This window comes from Glandiceps talaboti, chromosome 17 (genome assembly GCF_964340395.1).
Source record: "Glandiceps talaboti chromosome 17, keGlaTala1.1, whole genome shotgun sequence".
Lineage (NCBI taxonomy): Eukaryota > Metazoa > Hemichordata > Enteropneusta > Spengelidae > Glandiceps > Glandiceps talaboti.
This window is the reverse complement of record NC_135565.1, coordinates 15,241,581-15,258,791: the sequence shown is the minus strand read 5'-3', so window position 1 is coordinate 15,258,791 and position 17,211 is coordinate 15,241,581. Positions and strand designations below refer to the sequence as shown.

Genomic DNA, 17,211 nt, shown 5'->3' with positions numbered 1-17,211 from the left:
AATTTGCTCTCAATTTGTCCAATTTTTTTTCTCACAAATGAGTACTTTTAGTTACGTTTCAACCATAGCTTTAACTGATTTACAGAGCAAATATTGTTTGAAATCACGTGTGTATGATTTTGATTTATTTCGGATACATCAAAGTAAAATTTGATTTAACAAGAAAATATCCTTCAGTGATATCATTGAGTTAAAAAAATCATTTTATTTTATACCTGATTACAGTTCATAATAAGTGATATCATAATTTCCTTGGTTTCTTTCACAACTATTGTCAACACGTCAAGTGTAAAGAACAATAAGACATACTTACAATGTGTCAACAATAACAAAACGTGTTTACTAAAGTGTCAACAATAAGGTACTTACAAAGTGTCAACAACAACAAAATATGTTTACTAAAGTGTCAACAACACATACAGTACTTACAAAATGTCAACGAAATATATTTACTAAAGTGTCAACAATAAGGTACTTACAAAGTGTCAACAACAACACAATATATTTACTGTGCCAACAACAACAAAACATTTACTAAAGTGTCAACAATAAGGTACTTTCAAAGTGTCAACAACAACAACACATTATATTTACTATGTGTCAACAACAACAAAACATTTACTAAAGTGTCAACAATAAGGTACTTTCAAAGTGTCAACAACATCAACACAATATATTTACTATGTGTCAACAACAACAATATAAGTGTTAACAACAAGCACAGAACTGGTGAGAGATCAAACCATTACATTGGTGGCACCCAATGGGTTTTAAACATATAGATATTAATGACATGGTGTGGTTTTCTTGTGAACAACTGCAGTATGGTATTTAGAAGTCAAATTCTCATCTGTGATGCTTCAAATTGACTTAGAAGAGACCCTGTTTCAAACCCTTACGAAGACACTAAATGCATCAAAGTGTGTATTTTTGCAGATATGTTTTCTATTGTCACTTTGATTCTAAAACTGTAGAAATAATCATGTCTACTAATTTAAAATAGTTGGATCTAGTGTTTTGACAGTTTTTTGTAACTTTTTGTATATATGAACATATCTGAACCATAATAAAGTGACTAGTTTTGCACATCAAACATAGAAACAAAACATTTATGTGTCTTGTGTGTTTATTTGTGGATGATAGACATTGCTATTTGATGTTGTCAATCATTCAAATCTACCAATAGCAGACAGTCTACAACTAAGTGTTCTTGTTGCTTGCCTTGCCAATCATGCAAATCACCCATGTGTAATGGCAATTAGGCATCACAACTCTCTATTTGACACTGTCAATCATTCTAATCTACTGATAGATGATGGTATACACAACAAAGTGGTCATATAGCTCGCCTTGCCATTCAAATCAAAACAGCCAATGATAGAAGTTCTTACAATTCCCATATGAATATTCAATGAGGTTTACATATATGAAACAAATACTGTGATTGGTCTGAATATTTACTTTACATATGACATTGATTTATTTTAAAGTAACTATTATATTGTTACTTAGGAGTCATGATATTTATGTTCAACATTTGCATATTCATGTCTGCTGGCTCCCATGAGGTAATGGGGTCCACTGAAAGACATGCAAAGAACTATAGACGTGGAACAAGTATTACCTCTGTCAGTTTCTCTTTACAAACACATATATCTAATATACATATATGTGATGTTGACCAATGAAATGACTCGCCAGAACTCGTGTTTACAAAAATTACTTTAGATGCCATCCCCTTTATAATTCTGTAAACTGGAAATTTTTGCTAAAAACCTATTATCACTTATTTCGCTGGAAATGAAAAACAAAAAATTAAGTAGGGACTAAAATGGCTTCTTTATACATGAACGCTATACCAGTCTGTTAATTAGTAAATTTTGGTCTTTGAAAACTAGTCAAAGAATGCAAAAATGTAACATTTTCTAGTAGCAAAAATATGTAGGTTTACTGTATGTAGCAATAACATCATAACTCACATTATACCTCCTATTATGATGCTTTTCTACAGTTCAACTGGACCTATCAAGATATTAGAAGTAAACGGAGACGGTCGTTTTGTACGTCTTTTTAACTCATCAGCCAATCATGATGAAGAGTTTGGAGGTTACATGATACAGCAGAACGTCGGAGGTCATCCTGTCGCTGTTTATCGATTCCCACCAAGGACAAAGTTCAGGGCAGGCTCCACTATTACGGTAAGTATGTGTGTGTGTGTGGTGTGGTTCAAAGGTAGCAATAACAAAGGTAGACATATGAATAGTAATTTCACAGACCAATGATACGAAAGTACAGTGGTGTATCTGCAAGACAGGGAAAGTGCAGTTGAGAACACAGTACTCATGTATCCTTGGTCTGTGAAATTGATATGGTACGGTACAGTACGGTACGGTACAATACGATACGATATGATATGAAAGGATAAGATATGATATGATATGGTATGATATGATATATGATATGATATATGATATGATATGATATATGATATGATATGATATGAAAGGATGAGATATGATATGATATGGTATGGTATGAAAGGATATACGATATATGATAATTATGGTAATGATAAGATATATAGTATGAAAGGATAAGATATGATATGATATGAAAGGATAAGATATGATATGATGTGATATGGTATGATATATGATACGAGTGCAAATACCGGTACCCTGAATACATATACCTGCACTTTCAAAGTCATTATCAACATATATCAGTAAATTGAACCAGTTCATGTTGAATTAATCCTATTTAGATATGTTAAGATTACAATCATATGAATGCATATGAATTCTGACCGTGAGGTCACAATTTTTTCTGCCAAGTTTTCCTAAATTTTCCCAGCTATATAGTTGTACATACTATTTTCTACCAAACTAACTTGACTTTGTTCTACAGATCTGGGCAGCTGGTGGATTAGGCTACCATAACCCTCCTACTGACTTCCTATGGAAAGAACAACATAAATGGGGAACTGGCCCAGAATGCACCACAATACTCTGTAAACCCACTGGACAGGTATGTTCATGCCATATAACTGTCACTTCGATCTGTATTTTTCCGTACTTTCATCAAGTTCAACTCAAAATATATTGGGAGTGACGATGTCAAAGCGTTTGAGTGGTCGGCTTGGATTCTGTAAATTGTCGGTGTCAATAATAATAATAAAAATCATAAGACTGAAACTATAAAATGACGAAATAGCAAAGTACATTTGAGGAGATGTGGATTTGAAGAAAAAAAATATTTGACAAGATAACTAATCAAGTTTGATCTCAACCCATGCTACTGTTGGTTGTTCTGAATGGCTATTCTTGGGCAAGATATGAACCACCATTGTGCCCCAATTGACCCAGCTGTAGAAATAAGGTAAGGACCTGGTAGGATAGAGGTTGTGTTATGACGGAGCTAATCCCATGCATTCACAGGGTTTGTATGCTCTCCACAGAGCTCAGGCAGTATAAAAGTAGTATGCCATCATAGATCTGTGCCAGGGGGTAATATAACTTATATAAGAGTTGTTACTTTCGGCAAAATGTAGAAAATTTACGTGGAATTTACAACATGCAAATTTGAAATTTATAAAATTGTATTTCTTGAATTGTGATATATTTTGATAGGCAATTGCATGGACAACTGCAGCCCATAGGTTTACAAAAAATGCCATTTCATTTGATGCCAAAAGTGAGACTAGTAGTGACGATGGAGAGAGTAACCCCAACCCAGAGGTCATCGTAGAAGTCGACGGCAAACCAACAACTGCTTTGAAAATGTAAGTCAGATCTAACACACACTGATGTCTTTTCGAATTTTGTGAATTTATTGTAACTATTAGCATACTGTCTTCTGCTTGTTTCTCTTTATTTGTTTTTGCTTGTTTGTTTGGATGTTATTTGTTTGTATGTTATTAAAGTTGTCAATTGTAAAATGGATGTTTAGGCCAACCTTACCAAAATTAGTCTATAGATGGCACCATGCAGCCTTCACTTTTGATGAATGTCACCTTTCTCTCATACCTCAGTTGAACTATAGAGGGTGCCATATAGTCTTAACCTTTGTCACAACCTTGTGAATGTCACTTCTTTCCATTTCAGCCGACCAAGAAAGAAACAAGTAGATGATAAAAGAAGAGATAAAATTGTATTCTTCTGTCCTCCCTCCACACTAATAAATCTTCTGAATAAAAAATAGTTCCATTTTTATAACAACATAGAAACTATCAGATTAAGATAAATTATTGCCTGGTGGTAAAGCCAGCAAATTGACAATTGAAGTCGACCTGAACAGACAATGTTACCCACAATTAGTTAGAAACCTTGGTCCTGATACAAAGAATAATAATTACTGAAGATAATTCAGTTTAGAAAATCAGACAAGAATTTATATGTATTAAACTATCAAACTTTCTGATGAATTTCCATATGAAAATATATTTGTACTAAGTTTGGGTTTTTTAAACTGAAAATAAATCAATTTCTTCCTATACCAAAATACCAGTTTCTGATTCTCATCAAAGTTAAGGAATAACATTTGGGGTTTATTGGTAATTTCCAGGTTTTTTTAGTAAAATTTACAATTGGCATATCTCCACAGAAACATTAAACTTTTATCAGCAAAATCAGTCATGTTAGAATTTGCTTTAAAAGTGACAGAGAAAACTAGTTATGTAATTCCTTCACATAAGAGTCAGAGCAATGGTTGAAAGTGATTTTACTTACTATAAAAGATTTCCTCCCACATGCATAAATGATAAATTACAGCAAAATAACAGAGAAAAACTTGCAATCAAGAACATTTTACATGTTACAGAAAATCACCAAATGGTTTGTTCTCAGATTTGAAGATGAAAATTGTTGAAATTGATTTTAAAAAAAGTCATGAGTTTTGTAAAAATGTATAACTTTATAAATTAAAATCCAAAATAAATAGCCATTTCTCATCCAAATGGCCGCTTTGATGTTCGTTGAAATTTTTTGTTGACTATTTCTTTGTTGCTATACGTTTACTTACATGTTCTGTACATGTTATGTGTTGACTCTGATATCATTACACTCAGAATGACATATCTGTAAAAATAATGAAAATGGAAAATGATGTATATCACTATCCTCAGTACACTAAGCATTTTTTTCTAAAAATCTGCATCAGAAATCATGTAAATAGTCTGGGCAGGAACAATTCCTCATTATTATGCAATGTACACAGTATCTTTGCTATTGGCCAAGTTTCTGCACACACATTGAGTAAGGTCTTTGTAGGAATTAATTATGCTGTGAAGAACACCGCAGTAACACGATATGTCAGACTTAATGCAAGAAAGCTGTAAACAAAGTCTGTATATGTTTCGATATGTTTGTGATGTGCAGTGTCATGGTGATGGTCACTGTTGTGTCTAGCGAACGGTCACTGTTGTTGTGATGTGTTGTGTCTAGGGAACTGTCACTGTTGTTGTGTCTAGAAGACTGTCACTCTACATATTGTGATGTGTGGTATCACGGTTAGACTCACTGTGGCTTGCACTTAACTTCTAAAAACTCATTTCACTTCCATCAAAATTGAGTCACATCCAAAATGCCATGACTTGTAAGACTGAATGATACTAATAGTTCTTCTATGACAGAATTAGGCATATTGATTCGCACAAGGTTTTTCTTCTGAGACTAAAATTGTTTCTAAGTGAGAGAACTGATTTACTTAACAATGGGTCTTATTTTCTCATTTGTATTTGTATCTTTACCATGGTGATGGTCTTACAGTCTTTTGTGTTGTTATAATTGCTATATGTATCATGTCAACTCCGTTGCTACTGTGTCCATAGTTATTGTTTATATTTATTTTCACATACCTCGGTTTGTTCTTATTATATTAATTTCCATCTCGATTGACACTCCAGGTTTTATCATTGTTGCCATAGTAACTAATTTATCACAGTGTTTTGTGTTGTGTTGTTCACTGCATTGTTATTGTTTTATGTTAACTGTCACATACATTTATTTTGTTCTTATTCCAGCCGACATAAAATTCACTCTCCAGGTTTTACAAGTTTTACGTTTGCACACTTTGTGTTTACACTGAATTAAAAAATATTGTCTTTCTGAAAAGTGACTAAATTTTTTTGTAACTAATTCTTGATTAATACAGAGAGAAGGAGGAGCAGCCATTGTTGTCTGCAGCCAAACATCCCCATGGATTATATACAGGGGAAGATCCCCATCCATCAACAGGTGCATCTAGAGTCAGGACTGGAGGAAATGACAACAGTAGTTACAACAGACAAACTAGGAGTCAGAACTCCAAACCAGTGCCAGACAGGATGCCTTATCCTGGTGAGCTACCATGGCAATATAATTTACCATAGCAACAAAATCAGTATCACTCAAATACTCATAAATAATCTTTTGACTAAAATTGGATACTTAATAGTAATTCTGAGCATCTTGAAAAATTCTTTGATGACTACAAACATGATTGCGTTATGTTTGCTGGGCCTGGGTGACTATGGGATAGCCTGTGAACTGACTGGGAAAGCCTTGACAGTTCCACAGCGACATGATGTGAGTGTGCAACTGTCATATAGTCCCAAACTTGAATGGAACTCTGTAGAGTTTGGTGTGATTGTGTGTATATGTCTGCATAAATAAAGAAAATCGTTGGGAGCATTTCCCCATATTTTATTATTATTTTTGAGAAATCATTTATTCATAATCTGTAAATGTTGTGTGTTTTGTTTGATAGGAGATTTATATGCAGGGTCAGGTGCAGGAGGAACTAGACTAGGATCAGCCCCACTCAGGAAATCTACATCAGCCAAAATTATGTCGGTAAGTAATAAGTAGGAAAACTAACTGAAATTTGTATACTTGTGTAGTTAACACAATCAATATGTAATGTTACTCAGTTAATCAGTCATGATTAACTCTACACACACTATCAGAGAGAGAGTGTGGTATGGTATAACTTCAATGTGATGGACAAATGATACAGTATTCAACTGGACCTCTTTCCATGAGGCCTAAATAAAATGGTGTAACTAGCCTAGATTCAAATTATTAGACTTGCAGACACTGGACTGAATTGTTATAACATGATTGTTTTAGTAAAGCCACCATAGCTATATCTGTAACATTTCTGTTGTTAACATAAAATGTTCCTCAAGGGCAATCTCCCTAAAATTCAAAGGTCTTAAAATTTCTTTGTCATATGAAAGTTTGTTCCTGATCCATTTTGAATAAATAAAGTAAACTTTGGAGTCCACCAACCCGTTTTCAAGGAAACTGACAATCATTTTCTCCCCATAGTATTAAATGGGACAGTATTCGGCAGCCATATTGGATTCTAAAATGACACTATAATTTTTATACCATTTTGACTTCTAGTTAAAAAAAATTGCGTGGTGACCCCTGACTTTTTTCATGGCCGTAACTCAGACTGCGTTTTAATTTTCTTGAAGAAAGTAATAGCAAGAGTTTATAACAAGATCTATATTTCTGAGGTACATGCTAACATTCCCATGCAATGTACTCTCAATGCAAAATGAACAAGATATTAGTTAAAAAGAAATTAAACATTTCTGTTGCTATGGGTATAGGATTTATCATTTATTGACAAGTAAAATAGTGTTTTGGGGATTGAAGATTTAAAATAAAATTTTAGTTGAATTTTCTACAGTTTGGTAAGTATGTACCATAGTTGCAACAACTGGGGCTTTACTTCTGCTTTTCAATTTGTTTTATTTTGTGTATGAATTGTCTAAATTGACCAAGTATTAATTGATTAATTGATCAATGTTTACTCTTGTGTTTTTATCCCTGCTTTGTCCAATGTGATATGTCATCTCTCTACATGTATTTCTAGTTCTGAGGTATGTTCATGTCACTTTGTCAAGTTTGTTTGTGGCCAGACGGTGTGCTTTGGTGTTAACAGGCAAATATGGAGCATTGAAATATACATTGCAACATAAAATGAATATCAATGGAAAATGATAATGCATCATGCATGCAGGGAAAATGATAAAAATGCATCATGGAGGAAGATAAAATCTAGTAAAATGCATCATATATGCATGGTGATTGGTAAAATCATTTTTAACAAATAATAACTCATCAAGTTCATCATACTTGTGTGTTGTTTGGTCTAGTCTTCATGTTCTATCTTTGTTACATAGTCTTTCCATTTATTGATTGATTGACTCTTAGTTGATTGGTCAATTGATTGGAGTCTGATTTGATTGGTCAATTGGTTGGCAGAAGTCCTAGATGATTGGTCAATTGATTGATTGATAGTTCATTCATCAATTGACTGATTTCTTGTTAATTGACTTCTAGATCATTGGTCAATTAATTGACTGTCCTCGTTCATTGATCGATCAGATTGAGAGTCCAAGTTGATTGGTCAATTACCCAAGTCATTGTTTGTCAATATAATGTAGGTGGTATGCAACCTTAATCATCAGACATTAACTCCATCTCATTAACATAATTAATTCACATCCTTCATTTTGATGTATGGACGAACACCACACTTCCCTCCCCTCACCAATTTCCAGTCATTTTCAAAGGTTTATTTTTGTCCATTTCTGTTTCTGATGTTTATATATTTGTTTGTGCTGTTTTGTCATATTAATGAAACAAACGAGAATATCAATTTAGAATTTGTGTAGCTCCTAAACAACAATGAACACTCACACAGCACCATACTGTGAAGTTTCAAACATAACACTGTACAGGTCTACAGATATTTAAAGTAAAAGTCCAGTCAGATTTATTTTTGCTTTAGGTACACTTGTATCTATTACTGCTATCAACTCAAAGGAAAAGTCTAATCAGACTTATATCTACCTTTGGTACACTTGTATTGATTACTGCTATCAACTTTAAAGGAAAAGTCTGGTCAGACTTATTTCTATCTTTAGTACATTTGTATTGATTACTGCTATCAACTTTAAAGGAAAAGTCCAGTCAGACATATTTCTGTCTTTAGTACACTTGTATTGGTTACTGCTACCAACTTTACATATGATTTGGGTAATAATATAGCACCTTGGTAACTCATTGAACTTTGAAATCTTGTAAAGGTGGCTTTGAGAACATGTTTAGCCATTTTAAGTATTTCCTGCATGGGTTTATGGGATAACATCACCCAAATCATATTTAAGTTGGAGGCAGCAATCAATACAAGTGTGATAATGTCCAAAATAAGCCTGATCAGACTTTTTCTTTATATTTAGAGGTGGCATCTATCAAGTGCAGTTACATTTTAGACTGTATTAGTAGATTTCATAGTAAAACACACGTATAAAATTATGATGAACTAAGCTGAGCCAGTATTGATACCAAGGGTATTAGACCTAAACTACAAGTTTTGTACCTGCATCTACATTTATCTTCTGGGCATTTACATTTCTGATATGATCCCTCATTTCCATAACTCACAATTCAAAGTTTAGTATTTCCTCCTTCATATCATCATCAAATACATGTAGATAATAATCCAGACATTTGATTTTTGACATTAGATCACTTTCAACGATTCTAAGTATTCGATTTGATCATATTTCATAACAATTTGTTGTCGTCAGTTCTTCTCGTAGGTCTTACTGTATGTACTAATAAACATTCTATATTAGTGTGTACTAATCAATAATTATGTTAACCAGTGTGATATCCCATAATACTAATCAGTGCTAATGATGATGATGCTATTCTTATCAACTGCCAATGAAATTTCTCTTAATTTTGAGTACCAGCATTTGTCAAGTTTTTACTACCAAACCAGAAAGACTATAGAGTTTCAATTAGGTGACAGTGTTTTTTTTATATCAAACACAACTTTCTTTGTTCTGAATTACACAAATAAAATATAGGCACTGATAGTGCGCATGCACATGAAATGTTACATTTTATCTCCCCCGAGAACAAAAATAAAGTTTCGAATTTGAATTTTTTGTTTCATCTCTGTGATGTTGATTTGTGTTCATTGTGAGATAAAACGTATCATTTTATATGCCTGTGCACTATCAGTGTCTGTATTTTGTTTTATGTAATTTGTAAACAATTATCATGCTGCCTAATTTTAAACTCTATAGTCACTCTGGTTTGGTAGTACATTGTAAATACTGCCTATTTTGACTAACAGAGAACAATGTCATAGCTCTACTTTGTGTTGTGCTATACATGTATATCTCATCCAGATACTGTGACAATACACATACATGTATTACATTGGAGTTTACAGATTTCATCTTAATCTGCAAATTCTATTAAATGATGTATCAAGATCAGTGAGACTGATCACAAGGTTTCATGTTGAGATAGACACAATAAAGATAACAGACACAATAAAGATAACACACAAACGTAATGTGTAACATGTATTTGTTTTTGTTATCAGTAGCAAATTTCAGAGCAGACACTGTGTAAGTGATGTTTGTGTGTTATCTTTACTGTGTCTATCTCAACATAAAACATTGTGATCAGTTTCACTGACCTTGATACATTGTTTAATAGCATTTGCAAGATAATCTGTAAATTCAATACCCCTGTCTTATTTTATTTTGAATATTACTGTAAATAATATCTTCAATAACACCACCATGATTCAATTGAAAACATACACAAGGTGCTGGTTAATTACAACCAGCGCAAAATGACAACAATGATATTTTGTGACAAGGGAAACTTGTCATGAGTACTACATGTACATCATATTCTCCCATGTCAGTTTCATCATTTATGTTGTGATAATTAGTAATACTAATATTTAATAAATGTGTTCCTGTGTTGTCAATATCATAATTCAAACTTTCACCTCAGCTATTACTTGGTTTTGTCAATTTTTTGTAAAAAAGCAAGTCAGTGTAACATACTTTAAACCTGAAAATGTTCAATAAAGACTTTTAACTTAGTTTGCTAGAAAACAAAATGTAACTATGCCTTCTTGTATATGGACACAATGAACCTGTCTGGTAATTAGTAAATATAGTCTTGACAACTAGCTTAAGATGTAAAAATTACATTTTCTAAGTGGTGAAAATTAGGGTCATAGTGCCAAGTTTCAAGAAAAGTGGGTTGCAAAACATTATCAGCCCAAACAAACAAATATTTAAACTTTATTTCATCTGTTCATTGTCAACAAATCTCCATCATACCTACATTATACCAATATATGCTATACTTGTGCTTGGATAATAATAATAACAATAATAATAATATATATACAGCAAAATTATGCATTGCAGCAAATAAATATTTCAAGTGAATTTTACAAATTTGTGAACACACTTTCAATTAAATTTTGATTGTAATTCATTTATAAGGTTAATTTTTGTGATCTAATTCTAAAATTCAATAGAATTTCACCAAAAATTTATGGAAATGAAAAATGTGTTTGAACTGTTGTTTTGGTAGATAATTCTTGTTTTAGTTGTACTGAGAGTTTCACATTAGTTTAGTTTGCTAATTCTGAGATTTACCAGTTTCATAGAAATTATAAATTTGATTCGATTTTTGATCGTTCTAAGGATACTTTCATTAATTTTTGTATATTTATTTTTTGTGATGGATGGATTTCTTTCAGAGTGATTCCAGGAGAAATCAAGTGAGTGCACAGCCCAGTCCTTTTATGTCACCACACCAACAAAAGTACGCAACTGTGAACAAGATCAATGCTAGTCATCACGTCTCCTTCCAGCCACCGATGCCAAGACCACCTCTTGTGTCATCATGGTAACATCACCATGGGCAACATAAAATCATGAAATTAAAAGGCTACATTGTTTTATTGGAAAACCCCACTTCTTACTTTTGAAATCATGGGATAAAAAATTTACATAAATTTATGCAACATAACAATGTGCACGCTTTTGGTAGTATATTTTGTCAAAATTTCACAATTTTAGATCTTTTCTATAAAAAAATTATTAAAAATTTGCATATTAGAGATGTCAAATTTTCTTGTGTAATCTTGCATTAAGCTATTGAAATTTTGTAAATTTTGATAACTAAAAAATAGAATTTATTTTCTTAGACAAGTTTAGCTTTAAAAATAGTCCGTCCATTTTCAAGTTTTGATGTATTTACTAAATACTGTACTTGCATTTCTGAATTAATAATTCATGGCTTGTTGACCTGAAGAAAAGAACCACCCACCCCTGTAATGTGAATGGATTAGTTCAATTGTCCACTCTGTGCATATGTTGGAACATTCCATTGTAAGTGAAGTAAGTGGATGATGAAGATTTAAAGAAGTACAGTTTGTTTTGAGATCACGTACAATCTCAAGTTTGGTGAAAAAGCAAATCTTTTTATTTTTTTCTTTATAAACATTTACAATTGTTCATTTTACAATCAATCAAGCAAACAAAGCAAATCAGAACATGTTTCAAGTGAACTTTGTCACAATCATGCATATTACAATCACAGAAACATGCACAATAATGTGTACAATTAAAGATAAAACTAGGAAACAAGAAAAAGAGCCCCTAACTGTACATCATTTATCACGTTGTGCTATGTTATTACAGCAAACAACACACATGATGTGTATAATTAAAGAGAAGCTAGGGAGCAAGCAAAAGAGCCCCTATCTATATATTATATATCACCATCATGCCTGTTGTAAACATACACATGATAATATGTAGCATTAAAGACAAAGCTAGGGAGTGAGGGAAAAAGAACCCTTATCTAACGATTATTATATATCACCAACATTGCAATCACAACAAGCATACACAAGATAATTTGTTTTCCACAAAGACAAAGTTTGGGAGGAAGAAAAGAGAACTCCTATCTGACATATTGTATATTACAAATATACTTGACACAATCATAAACAAACTTGAAGGATAATGTTTACAATTAAAAATAAAGGTAGGGAGAAAGATGGAAAGCCCCTAACAGTTGTGATATGTCTCATATTGAAAAATGAAGCTAAAAAGCATATCCTTGTAGGCTGGTATAGACATGTCAGCTATATACTCAATGTATCAACAAAGAAACATTTGAACTATGACAAGTGGGCACATGAAAACCAACAAACACATTTGAATAATGAAAATGTAGCTTGAGAGTCTGTATAGTTCCAAAATGTACTCAAACATGTAAAAATTTCAAACAAGTCAGACACATACAAACACACACACAAATATATCCATCCCTACATACATACATACATACATACATATAGTACATTGAATGGACATTCCGCTGTAAATCTAAATACAAATCTTCTGTATATATTTTTAAGTAAAGGAGCACCATTTGTTTGGTAAACAGCACTAAATATGAATTTTTGCACTGAATTTTGAAATGGCTACATTGTGCCAAACTAATGAACTTATAGTGTCAATTAATTGTTATACAAAATAACACATATATAACAATGTTTTTCTTCTGAAATTCACCATTCCACAAGTTTTTATTATCAGTGTTTGTCCTACACTCACAACGAAGCCTTGTATAGTCATTTTTGTGTATTTTCAAAGTTTGATCATCAAGCACACAGTTAGACTGTAAGATACCCCTGTTGTGTCACTCTGCCATCACTGGCCTGCTCTATAAAGGGTTGACCCAAGTGTGAGGGCACCCAAGCACAACATACCTTACAGACTAGCTACAGCTCACAGTCATCCAGGTTCCATTCCATAACAAAACTTGTCACTGGTTTGTTGTGAGATAAACTTGTAAAAAATATCGCAATTACATTTTCTAGAAAAGCAGTAGTCTAGAAATCGACAGAATTTTTACAATTTTGTGTCGAGTGTTTTTTTGATTGTTGTTGTGCCAAAGTAGAACTAGTTGCAATCACAATTATTCACATATAGTATTACTTTTGTACTTTTTTCACTTTTTGTTTATGAACTAGGTGGCCACAAAATGTGTTAATTTCTAGGGGGTCATAGGTCAAGTTGTGTCAGAGGTCATGTCATAGATGTGGGACTATAAACCAGGTACATTTGATTCTAGTGCCGACACATTTGAAGTTTTGAAGGACAATATTTTTTAGAAATATTAGAATTTTATTCCAAACTTATGCTTTGCCCAGTCTGTATGTGTATATTCATTTCAAAGATATTATCTTCCTTTAATAAGTCAAAACTGGGAATTTTTTTATAAAGTTGATGAGGGTACTACATATCATGCTTTGTAAGAAATATGGGTCAGTCTTATTAATCAGGACTTCCTACACATTTCCAGCCATCTCATTTCTTATTAATCAGGGCGTCCCAGGTTGTATACAGTTTTGAGATTTCATATTTCTTATTAATCAGGACATCTCTGTTTTTACATATTTTCAGCCATCACATTTCTTATTAATCAGTTCCCCTTCAGTCGTTTAAATTATAACTATCCCTATAGGTCTGAAAAGACAATCTATCTCTGCCATTGAATCACTACAGCAACCAAGATCTTGAAGTTAGTAAATCAATGTTATCAGGTTATTGACACTCTGTTGTGTCTAATTAATTTCTATGCACTTTTTTCTGACTTCACATTTTTACACAAAAATTTATATGATTTTCAAAAAAACGTAATACTGATTTGCATATAAAATGAACCTCAAAACAGACAATCAATACTCAAAACATTAGAGGTAGTGCTAGTTTATAAATGAACATGACACATATCTCATTTTGAAATTGATGCATATCTCTCATTTCTGACAATGTACTATTGCATTTAATAGTGATATACATATCTTTGCCAACAGATACTTGGCATAATAAATATTAATAGTTACTATTTTACTTACAGTATGCACTTTATGGTAATGTCATTTTGACATCAATTATTCAGATATTGATCACCTTGACAACAATCCCCTTGACAACTGTCATCTTGACAATCACCTTGACAAGTCACATTGACAACAATGACCCTGACAACAATCACCTCGACAACTATCACCTTGGTAACCTTTAACAATTCAACATTAACATACCAGCAGTTCCAAAATGTCATCAAAGATATCAAAATTCACGATATGCAAATTTACAAGTTGTAAATATAATATTATTTTTGGTTTTATTAGAAGAAATTTGTTCATATCCAGATTTAAGTAGATTTCTGTTGAAATGGAATAGAAACATTTTGTAAATACTCAAATGCTTTTTGATAGAAAATAAAACTTATTTTGCAAACACAAAACGAAATTGTCAATTCTTTGTATTATTTGTATCTCCAAGTAGTTGGTAAAATTAGAGTTGTGATATAGTATGTACAATTAACGTTGAGTGAAATATTGAACAGGAGTGGTTAACTTTTGGAGTAGAAGGGCCAAACCTCAGGTAATTACAGAGTCCCTTGGATGAATTCTAGATTTACTATCATTACCACAGGGGGCTCAGGCTAAGTTTAGTTTTGTTTATGAATACACATACAAATAAAGTAAACAAACAAAAACAAACAAATACTGACACACACCTCTCCCCTCAGTCAAAAATGTAGATACCCCATAAGGGTTGAGATTGATCACTACCAAATGCGAGTAGTATATTTTCCATATCCTAAAAAATGCCATAATTTGACTTCCGACTGGTAAAAAAACCCACCTCAATTGAGCATGCTTAGAGCTCACATATTTATCTGATGCAATTGACATCAAAATCAACAGATAAGCTGCAATTCCAACAATTTCTGAGTTGTATCTCTGTTGTATCTTGTTGTTTTCAACAATCTCGTTCGATGTTTAAACCAACCGGGCACACTAATTTGAAAAGTTAATTTAAATATTCAATAACCCATTGTGAACCCATATGGCTAACCCTGAGGTCACAGACAATGGCCAAAGCACCTTGAGGTACATTCCATTTGTAACACGAATTTCTTCTCACCTGTCATTAAAGAAAATACTTAAGATTTTGCCTAGAAAAATGACTCTTTGCTCCAATTATTATACCTATACTTCAACTGTTGATTTGCCAAAAAAAGTACTGCATGTTTGATTAGACTCGTAATTGTATGCAGAGACATGGACGAGAATATTGTGTACGACTGCATTTAGTCGTCTGTCTGACACTGAAAATAGTGGCCTTTTAAAGCAATTGATAGTAAGTAGTTGCTATCATAGTATTATTTATAGTACTTTACATTGTATATTAACTACTATAGCTCTGGATGTATACGCTGCAGGGTTTCAACACATCTTCTCCCCTCCACTATGGTTCTTTCCTATCTCAAACAGCAAGATTGCAAACAGATTTCGGCTCGAGCGAATGTAAGACAAGAATTGACATGACCTGCTGCAAAAGAATTGCAATTTAACATTATTGTTAAAGAAATGTTAGGAAATAGTCAACTTGATGATGGTGATGAGATTATGAAAGATATGAATGCGGGAGGGAAACATATAGGAATTGTATACCCTCTGATGTTGGTGGTATAAACACACTGGTGAACAGTTGCTGGAATCCATTACAGCTGCGACTCCTTACTGTTTACTGTACATCCACAGATTTCAGGTTGGTATGTTGTGTATTGATCTTCTGAGTGTCTTCTCACCTGTGAGTGGAAAAACTATACTCGAGCTTCAGTGAAGGCAACTAAGTAGTCAAGTCACTAAGCACTGATGATATAATTCAGAAAAAGACTCACCGTGAACTTTCTGAATCACTGAGATATGACAAACATGCTCGGTCATAGTTATGTCCTCCCCACTGAATGAAAAAGATGCTGATTCTTGTCAAGACTTGTTGATATAAAGCATAGTTGCAAGACCTGAAGACGCCTGCATACAGAAGAAGTCATGTGGGCAGAACATCAAAGCATGAAGAACAAAGTCAACTACTGGATCTTTACTTAAAGTTGAAAAACTTACTTAATATATCTTCTCTGACTAGCCTCCAGCCAAGGAAAACTATACACAGGATGATCTTAACCTGCCAACGTGTAGGCTTCTGTGGTAGCCGAGACTCTAACTAAAACTTCCTTGTACAGAGGGGCATATAGGGATGAGCACATCATTACATGGTCTTCATTGATGTTAAGGTTGACCTGGAGAGTTTGTTGTTTTCATGTTTCTGTCAGCCGACTACTTTTCATACCTTGTGATGGTTTTTTGACTTGTGGCGTAACCAATGACTCTCCCCAATACCAATCCCTCCAATGAGAGTCCATGTTGACGAAGTTATACTCCACAGTCTTTCTCAAGGACTGAACATTTCTGAGGTCTGCAATTTTGCTAAATAAAGAATAAAACATGTTT

General features: G+C 33.0%; 1 protein-coding gene across 2 annotated transcripts in view; it reads left to right on the top strand.

Annotated features, from left to right (window-relative positions):
* The window catches only part of LOC144447997 (prelamin-A/C-like), a 36,282-nt gene extending 21,135 nt beyond the window's left edge, over positions 1-15,147 (top strand). Inside the window, exons 10-15 of one of the 2 annotated variants that reach the window (XM_078138139.1) lie at positions 2,012-2,198; positions 2,908-3,027; positions 3,630-3,781; positions 6,151-6,335; positions 6,745-6,826; positions 11,586-15,147. In XM_078138139.1, coding sequence (XP_077994265.1) covers positions 2,012-2,198; positions 2,908-3,027; positions 3,630-3,781; positions 6,151-6,335; positions 6,745-6,826; positions 11,586-11,736 — 877 coding nt within the window. In that variant the 3' untranslated portion in view covers positions 11,737-15,147. Of the gene's footprint in view, positions 1-2,011; positions 2,199-2,907; positions 3,028-3,629; positions 3,782-6,150; positions 6,336-6,744; positions 6,831-11,583 lie in introns of both variants that reach the window. The other variant, XM_078138138.1, reaches the window with a different exon arrangement.
* Positions 15,148-17,211: the final 2,064 nt, after the last annotated feature.